General features: G+C 44.7%; 1 protein-coding gene across 1 annotated transcript; it reads left to right on the forward strand.

The window, feature by feature from the left end:
* On the forward strand, positions 1-25,743 carry LOC121001659 (NXPE family member 3-like). The gene is given in 5 exon segments (XM_040432834.1): positions 1-28; positions 3,504-3,612; positions 3,614-3,656; positions 3,658-3,709; positions 25,208-25,743. Coding segments are annotated over 5 exon segments (768 nt in total).
* The last annotated feature ends 847 nt before the right edge of the window (positions 25,744-26,590 follow it).

A 26,590-nucleotide genomic window follows, 5' to 3' on the forward strand; every position in this document is an offset into this window, starting at 1 on the left:
ATGCCACCGAGCAGCAATTTCTACAAAAGTGAGTACAAGTCAGAATGAACATCAGACATTACATCTGTCATGTTTCTATGTGTTGTGCCCAATGGTCGCCCCAACTCAAACCTTCTCATAAGTCCCATCTTTACATAGGGAATATGGTGGGTATTAGTTTATGCCTGAATGTAGATGTGCAGGGAGCATTTTATTGGGGAAGGAGATGATGAAGGTTACCCAGAACAGTTGACTTCTTTGGGATTGCTCACTAGTCTTCACTCTTAGGCATCATTGAAGACATCCTGGACGACTGGTCCCAGAAGAATCATCAGTCAGTTGGATTGTTTTGTACTTGTAGTTAGCACTAGGACCATCTGCTTGCTCACTAGTCATCACTATTATACGTAGGCATTAGTGTTGGGCGCGAAAATTAATCACAAATATGGCAACTTCGAGAATTTGCAAAGATTTCGAATATAGTGCTATACAGGGTGGGCCATTTATATGTATACATCTTCATGAAATGGGAATGGTTGGTGATATTAATTAAAAGAATAAAGTTACATTAAAACCAAGCACACCATTGTTTTTCTTGTGAAATTCCCAATAAGTTTGATGTGTCACATGACCCTCTTCCCTATTGAAAAAACAAAAGTTGGATTCAAAATGGCCGACTTCAAAATAGCCGCCATGGGTCACCACCCATCTTGAAACGTTTCCCCCCTCACATATACTAATGTGCCACAAACAGGAAGTTATTATCACCAACCATTCCCATTTTATTAAGGTGTATCCATATAAATGGCCGACCCAGTAGATTCGTATTTACGAATATTCTAGATTTTTTCATCTGACCACATGATCCCTCCTGCTTCTTGCTTGTGGGCCAATGAGAAGGCAGAAATGTCTCTGTCGGAGCTTAGGCAATCGCCCTAGCAACCAATAGGAAAGTTTGCCTACCCCTTACTATATAAGAACCTCCCAGCAGCCATTTTCTACAGTTTTTTTTAAAAATTCTGAGAGAGAGAGCAGTGACATTGCTGTGCTCTGTGCCACTCATTACATTAGTTAGTTAGTTAGCTTATATATATAATACAGCTAGTTAGTGGGAGATAGTCAGTGTAGGTTAGATAGTGATATAGTGTAGCTGATAGGTTCTGCTGTCCATACATACCTGCTACAGACATAGTGCTGTGATGTCACAAGTTGCACATATTGCGAAAAAATATGCGCATCATTAATTGCCGAAAATTCGCAAGCACGAATATATTGGAGCACTCTATCTGCATGTAAAGGTATTGTAATGATCTGCAGTGCCAACCATGCTCTCCAGTCTCAGGAAAACTTATACCAGCTTGGAAAATGTAGCATAAGTGACCACACCTGTATTACTTAAATATTACATTGCCGATTTTCGTAACCAAGAATAAAATACAATCGCAAATTATTAAATTCGTGAATATACAGTTGCAAGAAAAGTATGTGAACCCCTTGAAATGATATGGATTTCTGCACAAATTGGTCATAAAATGTGATCTGATCTTCATCTAAGTCACAACCATAGACAATCACACTCTGCTTAACTAATAACACACAAAGAGTTAAATGTTTCCATGTTTTTATTGAACACACCATGTAAACATTCACAGTGCAGGTGGACAAAGTATGTGAACCCTTGGATTTAATAACTGGTTGAATCTCCTTTGGCAGCAATAACTTCCACCAAACATTTCCTGTAGTTGCAGATCAGACGTGCACAACGGTCAGGAGTAATTCTTCACCATTCCCCTTTACAGAACTGTTTCAGTTCAGTATATTCTTGGGATGTCTGGTGTGAATCGCTTTCTTGAGGTCATGCCACAGCATCTCAATCGGGTTGAGGTCAGGACTCTGACTGGGGCCACTCCAGAAGGCGGATTTTCTTCTGTTTAAGCCATTCTGTTGTTGATTTACTTCTATGCTTTGGATCGTTGTCCTGTTGCAACATCCATCTTCTGTTGAGCTTCAGCTGGTGGACAGATGGCCTTAAGTTTTCCTGCAAATGTCTTGATAGACTTGGGAATTCATTTTTCCTTTGAAGATAGCAATCCGTCCAGGCCTGATGCAGCAAAGCAGCCCCAAACCATGAAGCCCCCACCCACCATACCTCACAGTTGGGATGAGGTTTTGATGTTGGTGTGCTGTGCCTCTTTTTCTCCACACATAGTGTTGTGTGTTTCTTCCAAACAACTCAACTTAGGTTACATCTGTCGACAGAATATTTTGCCAGTACTGCTGTGGAACATCCAGGGGCTCTTGTGCAAACTGTAAATGTGCAGCAATGTTTAGTGTTTTACATATCGTAGATTCGCTAACAGGAAATGTTAGCATTATGCCAGAGACTTTTGTAAGTCTTTAGCTGACACTCTAGGATTCTTCTTCACCTCATTGAGCAGTCTGCGCTTTGCTCTTGCAGTCATCTTTTAAAGGACGGCCACTCCTAGGGAGAGTAGTAGCAGTGCTGAACTTTCTCCATTTATAGACAATTTGTCTTATCATGGACTGATAAACAGCAAGTCTTTTGGAGATACTTTTATCACCCTTTCCAGCTTTATGCAAGTCAACAATTCTTAATCGTAGGTCTTCTGAGAGCTCTTTTATGCGAGGCATCATTCACATCAGGCAATGCTTCTTGTGAAAAGCAAACCCAAAACTGGTGTGTGTTTTTTAAAGGAGCAGGGCAGCTGTAACCAACACCTCCAATTCATCTCATTGATTGGACTCCAGTTGGCTGACACCTCACTCCAATTAGCTCTTTTTCCACCTGCACTGTGAATGTTTAAATGGTTGTGCTCAATAAAAACATGGTAACATTTAATTCTTTGTGTGCTATTAGTTTAGCCGACTGTGATTGTCTATTGTTGTGACTTAGATGAAGATCAGATCACATTTTATGACCAATTTGTGCCGAAATCCATATTATTCCAAAGGGTTCACATACTTTTTCGGCAACTGTATGACGAATATTTCTAGTAAATATTCGCGAAATATCGCAAATTCTAATATTTACTCTGACACTCATCACTATCCTACTACTCCATCCTACTAGGCATCATTAAAGACTGGTCCCAGAAGAATCATCCGTCAGTTGGATGTTTTGTACTTGTAGTTAGCACTAGGACCATCTGACTACCTTCTCAAGTAATCCAGATGCACATCTGTGGAAACACAGCAGGTCATAGGCTAGAATGTTCTACTAGTACTACCAATCAAGAAATATGAGTAGGTATAACATACTGGATTTTGTGGAATCTCCATAGGGATACCAATAAACATAATGTCTGAAGTTAAGAACCACCAGATCCCAGTCTATAAGTTGTGTCCTCACAGGTCGGTCACTGATCAGACAATTTCATCAACTCTGAGAAAAAATCACCATCCTTCCCCAGACTTCCAGCACAGTGTGAGAACATTTGGGAGGAGGGACAATCGCGGATGTATTACTTCTGGTACATGAATAGTCATTGCACAATATTGTGCAGGGGATAAAAGTGTTTGTAGACCTGGACTCCCCATTCCGGACCCCTCAGGATATTATTATCAGGACGTGTGGCAGTCTCGTGTGTGCAGGAACAGACGCTCACTTCTCCATCGACGTCACCTCCTGTCTGAAGGGAAAGGTTGTCTACATGTTTGGGAGATTCAACTATTCGTCAATGGTGGTTCTACCTTGTGAAGTTTATCCCATGTGAGTTACTGGAACGGGTACATAAAACATAATATATAAGGCTGAAAAAAGCCCTCTGTCATCCAGTGCAGCCCTGTTATCCTGCAAGTTTCCAGAGAAAGGCAAAGAAAACCCTGTGAGGAAGAAGCCAATTTTTCCTCAATTTAGGGGAAAAAATTCCTTCCCCGACTCCAATCAGACAAGAGAATAAACTCCCTGGATCACGACTTCTCTCTAGTAGCTATAGCCTGTAATATTATTACACTCCAGAAATACATCCAGGCCCCTCCTAAACTCTTTTAGTGAACTCCCCATCACCACCTCCTCAGGCAAGAGAGCTCCATAGTCTCACTGCTCTTACGTAAAGAATCCTCTTCTATGTTTGTGTACAAACCTTCTTTCCTCCAGACGCAGAGGATGTCCCCCTCGTCACAGTCCTAGGGATAAATAGATGATGGGAGTGATCTCTGTATTGACCCCTGATATATTTATATATAGTTGTTAGATCTCCCCTCAGTCGTCTTTTTTCTAAAGTGAATAACCCTAAATTTTGATAATCTTTCAGGGTACTGTAGTTCGCCCATTCCAGTTATTACTTTAGTTGCCCTCCTCTGACACTCTCTAGCTCTGCTATGTCTGCCTTGTTCACAGGAGCCCAGAACTGTACACAGTATTCCAAGTGTGGTCTGACTTGTGATGTGGAAAGTGGCAGGACTATGTTCTCATTCACCGCCATCTATTCCGCTTTTGATGCAAACCCATTATCTTATTGGCCTTGGCAGCAGCTGCCTGACACTGGTTTCTACAGCTTAGTTTGTGGTTCACATAATTCCTAGGTATTTTTCCATGTCAGTGTTACCCAGTGTTTTTACCATTAAGTATGTACGGGTGACTTGTATTATTCCTTTCCCATGTGCATAACCTTACATTTGTCAGTGTTAAAAACCCATCTGTCACTTCTTGCCCAAGCCTTCAATTTATCAAGATCCCTGTGTAGCAGTATACTGCCCTCTGTAGTATATATACAGTATACTGTCCTCTGTAGTATATATACAGTATACTGTTCTCTGTAGTGTGTATTTATTTTAAATATATATATATATATATATATATATACAGTATCCTGTCCTCTGTAGTTTATATACAGTATCTGTCCTCTGTAGTATATATACAGTATTCTGTCCTCTGTAGTGTATATTATATTATATATATATATATACACACTGCTCCAAAAAAATAAAGGGAAACACCAAAAATACACATCCTAGATCTGAATTAATTAAATATTCTTCTGAAATACTTTGTTCTTTACATAGTTGAATGTGCTGACAACAAAATCACACAAAAAAAAAAAAAAAAAAGGAAATCAAATTTTTCAACCCATGGTGGTCTGGATTTGGAGTCACACCTCAAAAATTAAAGTGGAAAACACACTACAGGCTGATCCAACTTTGATGTAATGTCCTTAAAACAAGTCAAAATCAGGCTCAGTAGTGTGTTGTGGCCTCCACATGCCTGTATGACCTCCCTACAATGCCTGTGCATGCTCCTGATGAGGTGGAGGACGGTCTCCTGAGGGATCTCCTCCCAGACCTGGACTAAAGCATCTGCAACTCCTGGACAGTCGTGGTGGTGCAACGTGACGTTGGTGGATAGAGCAAGACATGATGTCCCAGATGTGCTCAATTGGATTAGGTCTGGGGAACGGGCGGGCCATTCCATAGCATTAATGCCTCGTCTTGCAGGAACTGCTGACACACTCCAGCCACATGAGGTCTAGCATTGTCATGCATTAGGAGGAACTCAGGCCAACCGCACAGCATAGGTCTCACAAGGGGTCTGAGGATCTCATCTCGGTACCTAATGGCAGTCAGGCTACCTCTGGCGAGCACATGGAGGGCTGTGCGGCCCTCCAAAGAAATGCCACCCCACACCATTACTGACCCAATGCCAATCCGGTCATGCTGGAGGATGTTGCAGGCAGCAGAACGTTCTCCACGGCGTCTCCAGACTCTGTCACGTCTGTCATATGTGCTCAGTGTGAACCTGCTTTCATCTGTGAAGAGCACAGGGCGCCAGTAGCGAATTTGCCAATCTTGGTGTTCTCTGGCAAATGCCAAACGTCCTGCACGGTGTTGGGCTGTAAGCACAACCCCCACCTGTGGACGTCGGGCCCTCATATCACCCTCATGGAGTCTGTTTCTTACCGTTTGAGCAGACACATGCACATTTGTGGCCTGCTGGAGATCATTTTGCAGGGCTCTGGCAGTGTTCCTCCTGTTCCTCCTTGCACAAAGCCGGAGGTAGCGGTCCTGCTGCTGGGTTGTTGCCCTCCTACGGCCTCCTCCACGTCTCCTGATGTACTGGCCTGTCTCCTAGTAGCGCCTCCATGCTCTGGACACTACGCTGACAGACACAGCAAACCTTCTTGCCACAGCTCGCATTGATGAGCCATCCTGGATAAGATGCACTACCTGAGCCACTTGTGTGGGTTGTAGACTCCGTCTCATGCTACCACTAGAGTGAAAGCACCGCCAGCATTCAAAGTGACAAAACATCAGTCAGGAAGCATAGGAACTGAGAAGTGTTCTGTGGTCACCACCTGCAGAACCACTACTTTATTGGGGGTGTCTTGCTAATTGCCTATAATTTCCACCTGTTGTCTATCCCATTTGCACAACAGCATGTGAAATTGATTGTCATTCAGTGTTGCTTCCTAAGTGGACAGTTTGATTTCACAGAAGTGTGATTGACTTGGAGTTACATTGTGTTGTTTAAGAGTTCCCTTTATTTTTTTGAGCAGTGTATAAATATATATATATATATATATATATATATATATATACAGTATACTGTCCTCTGTAGTTTTATTACAGTATCCTGTCCTCTGTAGTATATATATAAACAGTATACTGACCTCTGTACAATATACAGTCAGGTCCATATATATTTGGACATTGACCAATTCTAACATTTTTGGCTCTATACACCACCACAATGGATTTGAAATGAAACAAACAAGATGTGCTTTAACTGCAGACTGTCAGCTTTAATTTGAGGGTATTTACATCCAAATAAGATGAACGTGCAGGAAATACAACCATTTTGCATATGTGCCTCCCACTGTCACGGCTGTATGTGAGCAACAAGAGCATGCACAGAAAATAGAGCTACTGACCGGACCCAAACTAGGGAGGATAAGGGTTGACCCCTGTCAGACCCTCAAAAGCTCTCCCTATGCTGCTAAGCCCATGCCCGGATCCAAATGGTGGAAAGAGGCATGCCCGAGTACCTAAGACTGATGACCACTGTAACCCTTACAATAGTGGAAAGGGCCGGCCACCGGTGCCCTGCTCAGTATATGGAGGGAACCCCTGGTCACCTCGGATCCAGTCAGAAAACACTCAGATACACAGCAATGTCTGCACACTTAGCTGAAGGGCTGCAGCCGCAGTGAAGACGGATCCAAAGACAGGCTGGCAATATCCGGAGCACTTGCTGCAGCAGAACACAGGTCCAGTAAAAGGATAGCATACAAGGGAAGATTACTCAAGCAAGAGCTACAACCCCAAATGAGAAATATAATCCACACCTACAATAGGAAGAGGGGGAATATAAAGGCAGGGGAAATCAAACGGAGGAGGAACACCTGGAGGAAGGAAACAGAAAACTCCTCCCAGCTCTAGTAGTGACATTCATCACAGGGGTGGAGAAACAGAGCTGTGAGAACGTCAAAAGCTCTGGTAGTGACACCACTTGTTAAGGAACCAAAAGTAATGGGACAATTGCTTCTCGGCTGTTCCATGGCCAGGTGTGTGTTATTCCCTCATTATCCCCAATTACAATGAGCAGATAAAGGTCCAGAGGTCATTTCCAGTCTGTATTTGCATTTGGAATCTGTTGCAGTCAACTCTCAAGATGAGATCCAAAGAGCTGTCACTATGAGGAAGCCATCATTAGGCCTGAAAAAACACCACAAACCCATTAGGAGATAGCAAAAACATTAGGCGTTGCCAAAACAACCGGTTGGAACATTCTTAAAAGGAGGAACGCACCGGTGAGCTCAGCAACACCAAAAGACCCCGAAGAAAATGAAAAACATCTGTGGTGGATGACCGAAGAATTCTTTCCTGGTGAAGGAAACACCCTTCACAACAGTTGGCCAGATCAAGAATAGTGTTGATCACGAATATTTAAATTGCAAATTTTAATCACGAATATCGGCACTTCGAGAATTTGCGAATATTTAAAATATCCATAATATATTCGTAATCACGAATATTCAATTTTTTTTTTTTTAAATACCAGTTCATGCGATCCAGAAGATAATGCCTGGAGATCACGAATTCGCGAATTCTCGAATATATGGCGAATATTCGCGAAATATCGCGATTCGAATATTGCCCTAACGCTCATCACTAATCAAGAACACTCTCCCGGAGGTAGGTGTATGTGTGTCAAAGTCAAACAATCAAGAGAAGACTTCACCACAAGATGTAAACATTGGTGAGCCTCAAAACAGGAAGGCCAGATTAGGCTACTTTCACACTAGCGTCGGGACTCCGCTTGTGGAGCTTCGTCTCACAAGCGGCCCGAACGCATCCGTCCAGCTACCAATGCATTCTGAGTGGACGCGGATCCGTCAGATGCATCAGTCTGGCAGCGTTCAGCCTCCGCTCCGCTCAGCAAGCGGACACCTGAACGCTGCTTGCAGCGTTCGGGTGTCCGCCTGGCCGTGTGGAGGCAAACGGATTCGTCCAGACTTACAATGTAAGTCAATGGGGACGGATCCGTTTGAAGTTGACACCATATGGCTCAATTTTCAAACGGATCCGTCCCCCATTGACTTTCAATGTAAAGTCTGGACGGATCCGTCTGAACAACTTTCAGACTTACAATTTTTTCCAAACGTCTGCATTATAGGAGAGGATCCGTCTGTGCAGACACCAGACGGATCCTCTCTGAACACTAGTCTGAAAGTAGCCTTAGGCCCCTTTCACACGGGCGAGTATTCCGCGCGGATGCAATGCGTGAGGTGAACGCATTGCACCCGCACTTAATACCGACCCATTCATTTCTATGAGGCTGTTCACATGAGCGGTGATTTTCACGCATCACTTATGCGTTGCGTGAAAATCGCAGCATGCTCTATATTCTGCGTTTTTCACGCAACGCAGGCCCCATAGAAGTGAATGGGGTTGCGTGAAAATCGCAAGCATCCGCAAGCAAGTGCGGATGCGGTGCGATTTTCACGCACGGTTGCTAGGAGACGATCGGGATGGAGACCCGATCATTATTATTTTCCCTTATAACATGGTTATAAGGGAAAATAATAGCATTCTGAATACAGAATGCAAAGTAAAATAGCACTGGACGGGTTAAAAATAAATAAAAAAATATTTAACTCACCTTAATCCACTTGCTCGCGTAGCCGGCATCTCCTTCTGTCTCCTTTGTTGAAGGACCTATGGTGAGCATTAAATACAGTTACAGGACCTTTGATGACGTCACTCCGGTCATCACATGGTACGTCACATGATCTTTTACCATGGTGATTCACCATGGTAAAAGATCATGTGACGTACCATGTGATGACCGGAGTGACGTCATCACAGGTCCTTCAACAAAGGAGACACAAGGAGATGCCGAGCTACGCGAGCAAGTGGATTAAGGTGAGTTAAACGATTTGATTTTTTTTTAACCCCTTCACTGCTATTTTACTTTGCATTCTGTATTCAGAATGCTATTATTTTCCCTTATAACCATGTTATAAGGGAAAATAATAATGATCGGGTCTCCATCCCGATCGTCTCCTAGCAACCGTGCTTGAAAATCGCACCGCATCCGCACTTGCTTGCGGATGCTTGCGATTTTCACGCAACCCCATTCATTTCTATGGGGCCTGCGTTACGTGAAAAACGCACAAAGAGGAGCATGCTGCGATTTTCACGCAAAGCAAAAGTGATGCGTGAAAATCACCGCTCGCGTGCACAGCCCCATAGAAATGAATGGGTCGGTATTCAGTGCGGGTGCAATGCGTTCACCTCCCGCATCGCATCCGCGCGGAATACTCGCTCGTGTGAAAGGGGCCTTAGAGTTTGCCAAATGACATCTAAAAAAGCCTTCACAGTTCTGGAACAACATCCTATGGACAGTTGAGACCAAGATCAACTTGTACCAGAGTGATGGGAAGAGAAGAGTATGGAGAAGGAAAGGAGCTGCTCATGATCCTAAGCATACCACCTCATCAGTGAAGCATGGTGGTGGTAGTGTCATGGCGTGGGCATGTATGGCTGCCAATGGAACTGCTTCTCATGTATTTATTGATGATGTGACTGCTGACAAAAGCAGCAGGATGAATTCTGAGCTGTTTCGGGCAATATTATCTGCTCATATTCAGCCAAATGCTTCAGAACTCATTGGACGGCGCTTCACAGTGCAGATGGACAATGACCCAAAGCATACTGCAAAAGCAACCAAAGAGTTTTTTAAGGGAAAGAAGTGGAATGTTATGCAATGGCCAAGTCAATCACCGGACCTGAATCCAATTGAGCATGCATTTCACTTGCTGAAGACAAAACTGAAGGGAAAATGCCCCAAGAACAAGCAGGAACTGAAGACAGCTGCAGTAGAGGCCTGGCAGAGCATCACCAGGGATCAAACCCAGCATCTGGTGATGTCTATGCGTTCCAGACTTCAGGCTGTAATTGACTGCAAAGGATTTGCAACCAAGTATTAAAAAGTGAAAGTTTGATTTTTGATTATTATTCTGTCCCATTACTTTTGGTCCCTTAAAAGGCGGGAGGCACGTATGGAAACTGTTGTAATTCCTGCACCGTTCACCTGATTTGGATGTAAATATCCTCAAATTAAAGCTGACAGTCTGCAGTTAAAGCACATCTTGTTCGTTTCATTTCAAATCCATTGTGGTGGTGCATAGAGCCAAACATGTTAGAATTGTGTCGATTTCCCAATATTTATGGACCTGACTGTATATACAGTATACTCTCCTCTGTAGTATATACATACAGAAAACTGTCCTCTGTAGCATATATATACATTATACTGTCCTCTGTAGTATATACATACAGTATACTGATCTCTGTAGTATATTTATACAGTATACTGTCTTATGTGGTATATATACAGTATACTGTCCTCTGTAGTATATATATCTATACAGTATACTGTCCTCTGTAGTATATATACAGTATACTGTCCTCTGTAGTAAATATATATACATTATACTGTCCTCTGTAGTATATACATACAGCATTCTGTTCTCTGTAGTGTATATATATATATATATATATATATATACGTGTACTCTCCTCTGTAGTATATATACAGTATACTGACCTCTGTAGCATATATACAGTACACTGTTCTCTGTAGTATATATACAGTATACTGTCCTCTGTAGTATATATATATATATACACACACATTATACTGTCCTCTGTAGTATATACATACAGCATACTGTTCTCTGTAGTATATATATATATATATATATATATATATACACTCACCTAAAGAATTATTAGGAACACCATACTAATACGGTGTTGGACCCCCTTTTGCCTTCAGAACTGCCTTAATTCTACGTGGCATTGATTCCACAAGGTGCTGATAGCATTCTGTAGAAATGTTGGCCCATATTGATAGGATAGCATCTTGCAGTTGATGGAGATTTGAGGGATGCACATCCAGGGCACAAAGCTCCCGGTCCACCACATCCCAAAGATGCTCTATTGGGTTGAGATCTGGTGACTGTGGGGCCATTTTAGTACAGTGAACTCATTGTCATGTTCAAGAAACCAATTTGAAATGATTCGAGCTTTGTGACATGGTGCATTATCGTGCTGGAAGTAGCCATCAGAGGATGGATACATGTTCTCATTCTGCTTACGCCAAATTCGGACTCTACCATTTGAATGTCTCAACAGAAATCGAGACTAATCAGACCAGGCAACATTTTTCCAGTCTTCAACAGTCCAATTTTGGTGAGCTCGTGCAAATTGTAGCCTCTTTTTCCTATTTGTAGTGGAGATGAGTGGTACCCGGTGGGGTCTTCTGCTGTTGTAGCCCATCCGCCTCAAGGTTGTGCGTGTTGTGGCTTCACAAATGCTTTGCTGCAGACCTCGGTTGTAACGAGTAGGGATGAGCGAACCCGAACTGTATAGTTCGGGTTCGTACTGAATTTTGGGGTGTCCGTGACACGGACCCGAACCCGAACATTTTCGTAAAAGTCCGTGTTCGGGTTCGGTGTTCGGCGCTTTCTTGGCGCTTTTTGAAAGGCTGCAAAGCAGGCAATCAACAAGCGTCATACTACTTGCCCCAAGAGGCCATCACAGCCTTGCCTACTATTGGCATGGCTGTGATTGGCCAGTGCAGCATGTGACCCAGCCTCTATATAAGCTTGGGTCACGTTGCGCTGCACGTCACTCTGCTGATTGAAGCATAGGGAGAGGTTGCAGCTGCGACGTTAGGGCGATATTAGGCAGTGATTAACTCCTCCAAAAGACTTCATTCTGTGATCGATCTCCAGCTGTGGATCATTGAACTGCTGCTATTCAATTGCTCAGTGTTTTTAGGCTGCCCAGAGCATTTTTCAGTCACTTTTTTCTGGGGTGATCGGCGGCCATTTTGTGACTTGTGGTGCGCCAGCACAAGCTACCACCAAGTGTATTTAACCATCAATAGTGTGGTTATTTTGTGCTATATCCTACATCAGCTGCAGGCTGAGCCTGTGTCACCCAAGTGCATTTAACCATCAACAGTCTGGTTATTTTTTGGCCATATACTACATCAGGTGCAGGCTGAGCCTGTGTCCCCCAAGTGCATTTAACCATCAACAGTGTGGTTATTTTTTGCCCATATACTACATCAGGTGCAGGCTGAGCCTGTGTCACCCAAGTGCATTTAACCATCAACAGTGTGGTTAATTTTTTGCTATATCCTACATCAGCTGCAGGCTGAGCCTGTGTCACCGAAGTGCATTTAACCATCAACAGTCTGATTATTTTTTGGCCATATACTACATCAGCTGCAGGCTGAGCCTGTGTCACCGAAGTGCATTTAACCATCAACAGTCTGATTATTTTTTGGCCATATACTACATCAGCTGCAGGCTGAGCCTGTGTCACCCAAGTGCATTTAACCATCAACAGTGTGGTTATTTTTTGGCCATATATTACATCAGGGGCAAGTTGAGCCTGTCACCCAGCGCCTAAAAAATAGACCTGACATTTCTATTCAACCAAATCTGTACTGTTTTAGCTGGTCAAGTTATTTGTATTGACCGTAAAAGCACACTTTTTTTCTGGGTTGAAAAAGCATTCCCAAATTTGCCATTCTCAAAATAACTAGTTTCTGGTATTTGAGGCCTACTTGAAATCTATCCCAAAAAGAAAATCTTACATTGAAGGTATTGATAGTGTCATTCAGAAAAACCTAAGACACACGCTAGCGTGCTGATAGAAGTGTGATTCTGTGATTAAACCTATACCTGTCACACAGCGCAAAAAAAAACAGGTCTCACATCTCTATTCAACCAAATCTGCAGTGTTTTATCTGGTCAAGTTATTTGTAGTGACCGTAAAAGCAGACTTTTTGTTCTGGGTTGAAAAAGCATTCCCAAATTTGCCATTCTCAAAATAACTAGTTTCTGGTATTTGAGGCCTACTTGAAATCTATCCCACAAAGAAAATCTTACATTGAAGGTATTGATAGTGTCATTCAGAAAAACCTAAGACACACGCTAGCGTGCTGATAGAAGTGTGATTCTGTGATTAAACCTATAACTGTCACACAGCGCAAAAAAAAAACAGGTCTCACATCTCTATTCAACCAAATCTGCAGTGTTTTATCTGGTCAAGTTATTTGTAGTGACCGTAAAAGCAGACTTTTTGTTCTGGGTTGAAAAAGAATTCCCAAATTTGCTATTCTCAAAATAACTAGTTTCTGGTATTTGAGGCCTACTTGAAATCTATCTCAAAAAGGATATCTTACATTGAAGGTACTGATAGTGTCATTCAGAAAAACCTAAGACACACGCTACCGTGCTGATAGAAGTGTGATTCTGTGATTAAACCTTAACCTGTCACACAGTGCAAAAAAAAAAAACAGGTCTCACATTTCTATTCAAGCAAATCTGTACTGTTTTAGCTGGTCAAGTTATTTGTAGTGACCGTAAAAGCAGACTTTTTTTTCTGGGTTGAAAAACTATTCCCAAATTTGCCATTCTCAAAATTGTGGTGAACGGGAACAATGAGGATAACATCTAATAAGAAATGCGGACGAGGACATGGTCGTGGTGGTGTTAGTGGATCCTCTGGTGCTGGGAGAGGACGTGGCCGTTCTGCCACAGCCACACGTCCTAGTGAACCAACTACCTCAGGTCCCAGTAGCCGCCAGAATTTACAGGGATATTTGGTGGAGCCCAATGCCGTTCTAAGGATGGTAAGGCCTGAGCAGGTACAGGCATTAGTCAATTGGGTGGCCGACAGTGCATCCAGCACGTTCACATTATCTCCCACCCAGTCTTCTGCAGAAAGCGCACAGATGGCGCATGAAAACCAAGCCCATCAGTCTGTCACATCACCCCCATGCATATCAGGGAAACTGTCTGAGCCTCAAGTTACGCAGCAGTCTCTTATGCTGTTTGAAGACTCTGCTGCCAGGGTTTCCCAAGGGCATCCACCTAGCTCTTCACCAGGGGTGAACGCACAACCACTTATGTTTCCTGATGATAAGGACATGGGAATACCACCTCAGCACGTCTCTGATGATGACGAAACACAGGTGCCAACTGCTGCGTCTTTCTGCAGTGTGCAGACTGAACAGGAGGTCAGGGGTCAAGACTGGGTGGAAGACGATGCAGGGGATGATGAGGTCCTAGACCCCACATGGAATGAAGGTCGTGCCACTGACTTTCAGAGTTCGGAGGAAGAGGCAGTGGTGAGACCGAGCCAACAGCGTAGCAAAAGAGGGAGCAGTGGGCAAAATCAGAACACCCGCTGCCAAGAGACTCTTGCTACTGACCGCCGCCATCTGGGATCGAGCACCCCAAAGGCAGCTTCAAGGAGTTCCCTGGCATGGCACTTCTTCAAACAATGTGCTGACGACAAGACCCGAGTGGTTTGCACGCTGTGCCATCAGAGCCTGAAGCGAGGCATTAACGTTCTGAACCTTAGCACAACCTGCATGACCAGGCACCTGCATGCAAAGCATGAACTGCAGTGGAGTAAACACCTTAAAAACAAGGAAGTCACTCAGGCTCCCCCTGCTACATCTTCTGCTGCTGCCGCCTCGGCCTCTTCTGCTGCTGCCGCCGCCGCCTCGGCCTCTTCCTCTGCCTCTGGAGGAACGTTGGCACCTGCCGCCCAGCAAACATGGGATGTACCACCAACACCACCACCTGCGTCACCAAGCATCTCAACCATGTCACACGGCAGCCTTCAGCTCTCCATCTCACAAACATTTGAGAGAAAGCGTAAATTCCCACCTAGCCACCCTCGATCCCTGGCCCTGAATGCCAGCATTTCTAAACTACTGGCCTATGAAATGCTGTCATTTAGGCTGGTGGACACACACAGCTTCAAACAGCTCATGTCACTTGCTGTTCCACAGTATGTTGTTCCCAGCCGCCACTACTTCTCCAAGAGAGCCGTGCCTTCCCTGCACAAACAAGTGTCCGATAAAATCAAGTGTGCACTGCGCAATGCCATCTGTGGCAAGGTCCACCTAACCACAGATACGTGGACCAGTAAGCACGGCCAGGGACGCTATATCTCCCTAACTGCACACTAGGTAAATGTAGTGGCGACTGGGCCCCAGGCGGAGAGCTGTTTGGCGCACGTCCTTCCGCCGCCAAGGATCGCAGGGCAACATTCTTTGCCTCCTGTCTCCTCCTCCTCCTACTCAGCTTCCTCCTCCTCTTCTTCCACCTGCTCATCCAGTCAGCCACACACCTTCACCACCAACTTCAGCACAGCCCGGGGTAAACGTCAGCAGGCCGTTCTGAAACTCATATGTTTGGGGGACAGGCCCCACACCGCACAGGAGTTGTGGCGGGGTATAGAACAACAGACCGACGAGTGGTTGCTGCCGGTGAGCCTCAAGCCCGGCCTGGTGGTGTGCGATAATGGGCGAAATCTCGTTGTAGCTCTGGGACTAGCCGGTTTGACGCACATCCCTTGCCTGGCGCATGTGCTGAATTTGGTGGTGCAGAAGTTCATTCTCAACTACCCCGACATGTCAGAGCTGCTGCATAAAGTGCGGGCCGTCTGTTCGCGCTTCCGGCGTTCACACCCTGCCGCTGCTCGCCTGTCTGCGCTACAGCATAACTTCGGCCTTCCCGCTCACCGCCTCATATGCGACGTACCCACCAGGTGGAACTCCACCTTGCATATGCTGGACAGACTGTGCGAGCAGCAGCAGGCCATAGCGGAGTTTCAGCTGCAGCACGCACGGGTCAGTCGCACTGTGGATCAGACACACTTCACCACCAATGACTGGGCCTCCATGCAAGACCTGTGTGCCCTGTTGCGCCGTTTCGAGTACTCCACCAACATGGCCAGTGGCGATGACGCCGTTATCAGCGTTACAATACCACTTCTATGTCTCCTTGAGAAAACACTTAGGGCGATGATGGAAGAGGAGGTGGCCCAGGAGGAAGAGGAGGAAGAGGGGTCATTTTTAGCACTTTCAGGCCAGTCTCTTCGAAGTGATTTAGAGGGAGGTTTTTTGCAACACCAGAGGCCAGGTACAAATGTGGCTAGACAGGGCCCACTACTGGAGGACGAGGAGGACGAGGATGAGGTGGAGGAGGATGAGGATGAAGCATGTTCACAGCGGGGTGGCACCCAAAGCAGCTCGGGCCCATCACTGGTGCGTGGCTGGGGGGAAACACAGGACGATGACGATACGCCTCCCACAGAGGACAGCTTGTCCTTACCTCTGGGCAGCCTGGCACACATGAGCGACTACATGCTGCAGTGCCTGCGCAACGACAGCAGAGTTGCCCACATTTTAACGTGTGCGGACTACTGGGTTGCCACCCTGCTGGATCCCCGGTACAAAGACAATGTGCCCACCTTACTTCCTACACTGGAGCGTGATAGGAAGATGCGCGAGTACAAGCGCACGTTGGTAGACGCGCTACTGAGAGCATTCCCAAATGTCACAGGGGAACCAGTGGAAGCCCAAGGCGAAGGCAGAGGAGGAGCAAGAGGTCGCCAACGCAGCTGGTGCACAGCTAAGTGCACCACCACCTGATACGGAACGTGTTAGCAGGAGGCAACATTTCACTAACATGGTGGAACAGTACCTGTGCACACCCCTCCACGTACTGACTGATGGTTTCGGCCCCATTCAACTTCTGGGTCTCCAAATTGTCCACGTGGCCAGAGCTAGCTTTTTATGCCTTGGAGGTGCTGGCCTGCCCGGCGGCCAGCGTTTTGTCTGAACGTGTATTCAGCACGGCAGGGGGCGTCATTACAGACAAACGCAGCCGCCTGTCTACAGCCAATGTGGACAAGCTGACGTTCATAAAAATGAACCAGGCATGGATCCCACAGGACCTGTCCATCCCTTGTGCAGATTAGATATTAACTACCTCCCCTTAACAATATATTATTCTACTCCAGGGCACTTCCTCATTCAATACTATTTTTAATTTCATTTTACCATTATATTGCGGGGCAACCCAAAGTTGAATGAACCTCTCCTCTGTCTGGGTGCCGGGGCCTAAATGTGTGACAGTGGCCTGTTCCAGTGGTGGGTGACGTGAAGCCTGATTCTCTGCTATGACATTAAGACTTATTCTGTGCTGACATAAGGCCAGATTCTCTGTTACTGGACCTCTCTCCTCTGCCTGGGTGCCTGGGCCTAAATGTGTGACAGTGGCCTGTTCCAGTGGTGAGTGACGTGAAGCCTGATTCTCTGCTATGACATGAAGACTTATTCTGTGCTGACATGAAGCCAGAATCTCTGTTACGCGACCTCTCTCCTCTGCCTGGGTGCCTGGGCCTAAATATGTGACAGTGGCCTGTTCCAGTGGTGGGTGACGTGAAGCCTGATTCTCTGCTATGACATGAAGACTGATTCTGCGCTGACATAAGGCCAGATTCTCTGTTACGGGACCTCTCTCCTCTGCCTGGGTGCCTGGGCCTAAATGTGTGACAGTGGCCTGTTCCAGTGGTGGGTGACGTGAAGCCTGATTCTCTGCTATGACATGAAGACAGATTCTGTGCTGACATAAGGCCAGATTCTCTGTTACAGGACCTCTCTCCTCTGCCTGGGTGCCGGGGCCTAAATGTGTGACAGTGGCCTGTTCCAGTGTTGGGTCACGTGATGCCTGATTCTCTGCTATGACATGAAGACAGATTCTGTGCTGACATAAGGCCAGATTCTCTGTAACAGGACCTCTCTCCTCTGTCTGGGTGCCGGGGCCTAAATGTGTGACAGTGGCCTGTTCCAGTGGTGGGTGACGTGATGCCTGATTCTCTGCTATGACATGAAGACTTATTCTGTGCTGACATGAAGACTTATTCTGTGCTGACATGAAGCCAGATTCTCTGTTACGGGACCTCTCTCCTCTGCCTGGGTGCCTGGGCCTAAATGTGTGACAGTGGCCTGTTCCAGTGGTGGGTGACGTGATGCCTGATTCTCTGCTATGACATGAAGACAGATTCTGTGCTGACATAAGGCCAGATTCTCTGTTACAAGACCTCTCTCCTCTGTCTGGGTGCCGGGGCCTAAATGTGTGACAGTGGCCTGTTCCAGTGGTGGGTGACGTGATGCCTGATTCTCTGCTATGACATGAAGACAGATTCTGTGCTGACATAAGGCCAGATTCTCTGTTACGGGACCGCTCTCCTCTGTCTGGGTGCCGGGGCCTAAATGTGTGACAGTGGCCTGTTCCAGTGGTGGATGACGTGAAGCCTGATTCTCTGCTATGACATGAAGACTGATTCTGCGCTGACATAAGGCCATATTCTCTGTTACGGGACCTCTCTCCTCTGGCTGGGTGCCTGGGCCTAAATGTGTGACAGTGGCCTGTTCCAGTGGTGGGTGACGTGAAGCCTGATTCTCTGCTATGACATGAAGACTGATTCTGCGCTGACATAAGGCCAGATTTTCTGTTACGGGACCTCTATCCTCTGCCTGGGCCTAAATGTGTGACAGTGGCCTGTTCCAGTGGTGGGTGACGTGAAGCCTGATTCTCTGCTATGACATGAAGACAGATTCTGTGCTGACATAAAGCCAGATTCTCTGTTACAGGACCTCTATCCTCTGTCTGGGTGCCGGGGCCTAAATGTGTGACAGTGGCCTGTTCCAGTGGTGGGTGACGTGAAGCCTGATTCTCTGCTATGACATGAAGACAGATTCTGCGCTGACATAATGCCAAATGCTCTGTTACGGGACCGCTCTCCTCTGTCTGGGTGCCGGGGCCTAAATGTGTGACAGTGGCCTGTTCCAGTGGTGGGTGACGTGAAGCCTGATTCTCTGCTATGACATGAAGAGACTGATTCTGTGCTGACATGAAGCCAGATTCTCTGCTATGGCATGAAGAGACTGATTCTGTGCTAACATGAAGCCAGATTCTTTGCTATGGCATGAAGAGACTGATTCTCTGCTGACGTGAAGCCAGATTCTCTGCTATGGGACCTCGGTCCAATTGATATTGGGTCATTTTAATTTTTTTAATTTTTATTTTAATTCATTTCCCTATCCACATTTGTTTGCAGGGGATTTACCTACATGTTGCTGCCTTTTGCAGCCCTCTAGCTCTTTCCTGGGCTGTTTTACAGCCTTTTTAGTGCCCAAAAGTTCGGGTCCCCATTGACTTCAATGGGGTTCGGGTTCGGGACGAAGTTCGGTTCGGGTTCGGATCCCGAACCCGAACATTTCCGTGAAGTTCGGCCGAACTTCTCGAACCCGAACATCCAGGTGTTCGCTCAACTCTAGTAACGAGTGGTTATTTCAGTCAACGTTGCTCTTCTATCAGCTTGAATCAGTCGGCCCATTCTCCTCTGACCTCTAGCATCCACAAGGCATTTTTGCCCACAGGACTGCCGCCTACTGGATGTTTTTCCCTTGTCACACCATTCTTTGTAAACCCTAGAAATGGTTGTGCGTGAAAATCCCAGTAACTGAGCAGATTGTGAAATACTCAGACCGGCCCGTCTGGCACCAACAACCATGCCACGCTCAAAATTGCTTAAATCACCTTTCTTTCCCATTCTGACATTTAGTTTGGAGTTCAGGAGATTGTCTTGACCAGGACCACCCCCCTAAATGCATTGAAGCAACTGCCATGTGATTGGTTGACTAGATAATTGCATTAATGAGAAATAGAACAGGTGTTCCTAATAATTCTTTAGGTGAGTGTATATATGGTGTACTCTCCTCTGTAGTATATATACAGTATACTGACCTCTGTAGCATATATACAGTATACTGTTCTCTGTTATATATATACAGTATACTGTCCTCTGTAGTATATATATATATATATATATATATATACAGTACAGACCAAAAGTTTGGACACACCTTCTCATTCAAAGAGTTTTCTTTATTTTCATGACTATGAAGGCATCAAAACTATGAATTAACACATGTGGAATTATATACATAACAAACAAGTGTGAAACAACTGAAAATATGTCATATTCTAGGTTCTTCAAAGTAGCCACCTTTTGCTTGGATTACTGCTTTGCACACTCTTGGCATTGTCTTGATGAGCTTCAAGAGGTAGTCCCCTGAAATGGTCTTCCAACAGTCTTGAAGGAGTTCCCAGAGATGCTTAGCACTTGTTGACCCTTTTGCCTTCACTCTGCGGTCCAGCTCACCCCAAAGCATCTCGATTGGGTTCAGGTCCGGTGACTGTGGAGGCCAGGTCATCTGGCGCAGCACCCCATCACTCTCCTTCATGGTCAAATAGCCCTTACTTTCAAAGTTTTCCCAATTTTTAAGCTGACTGACTGACCTTAATTTCTTAAAGTAATGATGGTCACTAGTTTCTCTTTACTTAGCTGCTTTTTTCTTGCCATAATACCAATTCTAACAGTCTATTCAGTAGGACTATCAGCTGTGTATCCACCTGACTTCTCCTCAACGCCACTGAAGGTCCCAACCCCATTTATAAGTCAAGAAATCCCACTTATTAAACCTGGCAGGGCACACCTGTGAAGTGAAGACCATTTCAGGGGACTACCTCTTGAAGATCATCAAGAGAATGCCAAGAGTGTGCAAAGCAGTAATCAAAGCAAAAGGTGGCTACTTTGAAGAACCTAGAATATGACATATTTTCAGTTGTTTCACACTTGTTTGTTATGTATATAATTCCACATGTGTTAATTCATAGTTTTGATGCCTTCATAGTCATGAAAATAAAGAAAACTCTTTGAATGAGAAGGTGTGTCCAAACTTTTGGTCTGTACTGTATATATATATACGGTGTACTCTCCTCTGTAGTATATATATACAGTATACTGACCTCTGTAGTATATTTATACAGTATACTGTTCTCTGTAGTATATATACAGTATACTGCCCTCTGTAGTATATATACAGTCTACTGACCTTTGTAGTATATATACAGTATACTGTCCTCTGTAGTATATATACAGTATACTGTCCTCTGTAGTATATATACAGCATACTGTCCTCTGTAGTATATATACAGTATACTGCCCTCTCTAGTATATATACAGTATACTGTCCTTTGTAGTATATATACAGTATACTGACCTTTGTATTATATATACAGTATACTGACCTCTGTAGTATATTTATACAGTACACTGTTCTCTGTAGTATATATACACAGTATACTTTCCTCTGTAGTATATATACAGTATACTGTCCTCTGTAGTGTATATACAGTATACTGTCCTCTGTAGTATATATACAGTATACTGTCCTCTGTAGTATATATACAGTATACTGTCCTCTGTAGTATATATACAGTATACTGTCCTCTGTAGTATATATACAGCATACTGTCCTCTGTAGTATATATACAGTATACTGCCCTCTCTAGTATATATACAGTATACTGACCTTTGTAGTATATATACAGTATACTGACCTCTGTAGTATATATACAGTATACTGTCCTCTGTAGTGTGTATATATACAGTATAATGTCCTCTGTAGTATATTTATATAGAATACTGTCCTCTTCTGTGTTAATTCACACAGTTTAGTGACATTTGTAAAAAATTGATATTTTACTGTGCAAGCCTTTTACAAGATGTGTGGCAGTGACATGCCTCATATACGAAGGGTATAGTATGTATCTCCCAGAATGGTGCAGGAAACCTATTAAGGAGATACATATTGGGGTTTGCTGTATTGCACCTGAGACGTGCCACCTTGGTGGAGTGGAAGCCAGAATCTAGAGTGTCCACTAAGATAGATAGTGGAGATTGGTGTTACCTAGTATAGCTGGTAACAGCTAATCCGGGCCTAGATTTTACTGGGAGTAAGCAAAGAGCTGGGTTGGTGCTTGCTCCCCATGATCCACTCCGGGGTTTATACATGGCCCATGTCCACGATTGCGTCATCAGCAGCATGAGGCAGGGTGTGTCTGTTGTGTGAGAGGCTGCAGATCACACCCTGCAAGGCGTGTGTAAAGCAAACACTGGCCTGTGGATGCTTCTAAAGGACCCCCGAGACTGCAGGACTTTATTGTGAATGACATGAACTGTTTACTTGTCCCGGCTGCGATCCGGCTGAACTGAACTGTAAGTTGCTGGAACAAGCAATAAACTGTATTGAAGTGACTTTGTTGTGTCCCTGCCTTTCCTCAAAACTGGTCATAGGAACCCATTACAAAGATAATTAATAAATATATTGAACAGAATAGGGCCCAATACTGACCCCCGTGGTACCCCACTAGTGACAGTGACCCCTCCAATACTGACCCCCGTGGTACCCCACTAGTGACAGTGACCCCTCCAATACTGACCCCTGTGGTACCCCACTAGTGACAGTGACCCTTCCTATACTGACCCCTGTTGTAACCCACTAGTGACAGTGACCCAATCTGAGTGTGTACTGTTAATACCCACCCTCTGTTTTTTATCACTGAGACAGTTACCCACATAAGAACATTTTCTCCCAGTCCGAGCATTCTCAATTTATATACCAACCTTTCATGTGGTACAGTGTCAAATGCTTTGGAGAAGTCCAGATATACAACATCCATTGATTCGCCGCGGTCAAGTCTAGAACTTACCTCCTCACAGAAACTGATTAAATTAGTCTGACATGACCAATCCCTCATGAAGCCATGCTGATATGGCGTTGATTGCTTCTATTCATTGAGGTACTCCAAGATAGCATCTCTTAGAAAACCTTCAAACAGTTTACCTATGACAGATGTTAGACTTACCTGCCTATAGTTTCCGGGCTCTGTTTTTGGACCCTTTTTGAATATTGGCACCACATTTTCTATGCGCCAATCCAGTGGAACACTCCCTGTCACTATAGAGTCCTTAAATATCATAAATAAGGGTCTGGCTATGACATTACCTAATTCTCTTAGGATACAGGGGTGTATGCCATCTGGTCCTGGCGATTTGTCTATTTTAAGCTTTTTAAGAGGCCGCTGTACTTCTTTCTGTGTTAGACAGGGCACTTTTAATGGGGAATTAACTTTTACATTCTGCATTTCATCTGACAGTTTATTTTCTTCAGTGAATACAGTGGAGAGAAAAAAAAAATTAATAGCTTTGCTTTCTCCTCATCGCTCTCTACAACTCCCCCCTCATTACTCTGTAGAGGGCTGACACCTACAGATTTATACTGTATACTGTAGATGAATATTGCTCATTATTGTATATAAGACACCTGTAATAACTCCTGCAGATGCCGCTAAAGACATTAGATCATGTTTATCATGTGCAGTATGTGGTGAGTGTGCATGTGCGTTTGTCTGTATATTACACCCATCAGCCATAACATTAAAAGACAGGGTATAATGGAGTACCTGGTGGAAGTAGAACCTGATGGGAGATATTAAGCAGCAAGTGAACAGTCAATTTTTTAAGCTGATTTTTTTGAAAGCAGGAAAAATGGGGAGATGTTAAGATCTGAGAGACTATCATGAAGGTCAGATTGTGACGGACATATATCTGAGTCACAGCATCGCCAAAACAATTGGCCTTGGGGGATGTCCTCAGTGTGCAAGTTGTTAGTACCATCCAAAATTGGTCCAATGAAGGGCAAATGGTTAACCAGTGACAGGCTCATGGGTGACCAAGCACCGCAAATCTACCTGCAATCCATGGAGGAACCATCTCTTTGTCTATAGTTCATAGTATTCTATAATAACTGTAATAGGATTCATCCCTCCATGCCCTCACCTTTTGCTTACACACAGCAGCTATTCTGGGTAAGCAAAGCTGCAATGTAAAGCATAGGTCATAAAGGCAGGCTGAACCTCTGATGAACCAGGAAGTGGATTTCTATAGTAACACAGAGCGGGGACTCCAATTCCTACACCCTGCTACTGTCTCCAATGGTTAATAAAGAATGCCATCTGTGCATTTGATTCCAGGTCCTGATATTGATATTGTGTCTTAATATATTGCTATGCAACTTATGTATTGTATTACATGTAATATGCATGGTTCACCACCAGTGTCTCTGGCAGAAACAGATCTTTAGATAGAATGGAACATACCATTACATTGTCCCCCCTGTTGGGCATAAGTCGGCTAGCCCTGCTTCCTACCAACGGAATAGTTCTAGGAAGCTACAGTCAGTCTAGAGTGGAGTTGGAAAGATACAAGACATGACACAGTGAGAGGAATGACCCCCCCCCCTACTTCAGCAGGGGACTCCAAAGTGAAGCAGCTCATAGAGCACACTTACAGTTTATAGACAGGATATTACGAGGGGGTCAATGGCCAAAGGCACTCCACTCAAGAACTGTGAGAAAGTCTAGCTACCAGATTAAAGCCATAGTTTAGCACAACAGAGAAAGAGAAAGCAAGGTATCCAGGTTTGCCTGCCAGTTTACCCCAAAACCTGCTGGAGCCAAGAGAAAGACCAAATATTGTCTGGATGCAAGTTTATTCAAGTAAAGCTGTTGAACTGTATAAAGTCTGGACTCTGATTATTCTCCAACTACTGCAATTCTCCCATTTATTGCTATGGAGCCTAACCCTGGGGAGTGGTAGGAGCACTGTGACACACACAAAACTTATGAGGCCGCATCACCATTTGGCATTCCTAAAAACCTGGGACACGATCGTACCAATGTCTGCACCTGGCAGTAAAGACAATAACTTGCAGGGATCACCTAGATGGTAGTTCCAGTGTATAGAACTGATGAAGGTAGCCTAGGTGTGTACTTGCTATCTCCATCAGGGCTACTGATGTTTATCGGATGGCTCTGCACATAGGAGATATGTTGTGGTCGGAGTACATCCTCTTAAACTGTGTATGGAATGATGTCACCTATATGTGATATAACAGTGTGTTTTGTTTTGGCAGCTCTACAGACGGTGGACCGTAATGTCAGCTATGACCCTGGAGTCCTGCTGGCCTTGGATACTGATCATGGCTATCTAATACAATGGCGAGTACACCAAAGACCACTTACCATGCATCGTATGCGTTTACAGGAGCTGCACTACATCGCCAATGAGCTGGATAACATTGGAGGGGGGGACAATGACCTGGTGATTGTCATAAACTGCATGGCGCACTTTGCCTCATTCCCGGTAAAATTTTATTTGCAGAGGATAAGAAATATCCGTAATGCTGTTGTCCGGTTATTGAAGCGAAGCCCCCAGACCAAGGTCATCATCAAATCCGGGAACACCGGCTTCCTCTATGAACATGGCAGTGACTGGCTGTCCTTCCAGCTGGACACACTGATGAGGGCCGTCTTCTCAGGACTTCCAGTTGCATTAATAGATGCCTGGCAGATGACCTCCTGCCATTACCTGCCCAAATACCTTCACCCTAAGGAAATCATAATCAAGAATATGGTGGACTCGATGCTCTCCTACATTTGTCCAGAATAGGTTGGCACAAACAAGATTGTGACAGGAATCCTCATCATCATTACTAGAACATAGGACCAAAACCTCCACCTTCACTATGCCTGAAAGATACATCACTCAGCTGTTCTGTACAGTATGTGGTGGTATAAAGAAAAAAACTGATGGGTTAGACATAGGAAAAAAACACTTACTGCTCTTAATAAAGGTACAGCCATTGGCTGAATGCTCTTGACTCCCCATACACCCTTGGCTAGATGAGCGTATATGTTAATCAATTGTCTATAGGGAGAGAGGAGAAAACTGTTGGCATACACTTTTGTTGGCGTGGTGTTATCTCTTGGAAGAAGGAAAGGATCGAGTACTAAAACGGATATATGTAACTAAGTGAGCACAAGTCGAATTCTGACACCATCGATCAGCACTGACTATGAGAAGGTTATGTGCCATTTTATGGTCCTTAGAAGTAGAGTTGAGCGGACAGCTGGATGTTCGGGTTCGGCAGGTTCGGCCGAACTTGAAAAAAAAAAATCGGGTTCGGGACCCGAACTTGACCCCGAACCCGAACCCCATTGAAGTCAATGGGGACCCGAACTTTTGAGCACTAAAATGGCTGTAAAAATGTCATGGAATGGGCTAGAGGGCTGCAAAAGGCAGCAAAATGTGCTTAAGAGCATGGCAAATGCTCTGCAAACAAATGTGGATAAGGAAATGACTTAGAAAAACATAAAAAACCTTAAAAAAATAAAAATTAGGTATGATGTAGGAGGAAGAGGTTGAGGAGGCGGTGAATGGGTGGATGTGGCCGTGTAGGCTCATGTAGCGGTCTAGGTGGAAGCGGAGGCGAAGGAGGAATAGGTAGCCAACACAG

This window comes from Bufo bufo, chromosome 5 (genome assembly GCF_905171765.1).
Source record: "Bufo bufo chromosome 5, aBufBuf1.1, whole genome shotgun sequence".
NCBI classification, from domain to species: domain Eukaryota; kingdom Metazoa; phylum Chordata; class Amphibia; order Anura; family Bufonidae; genus Bufo; species Bufo bufo.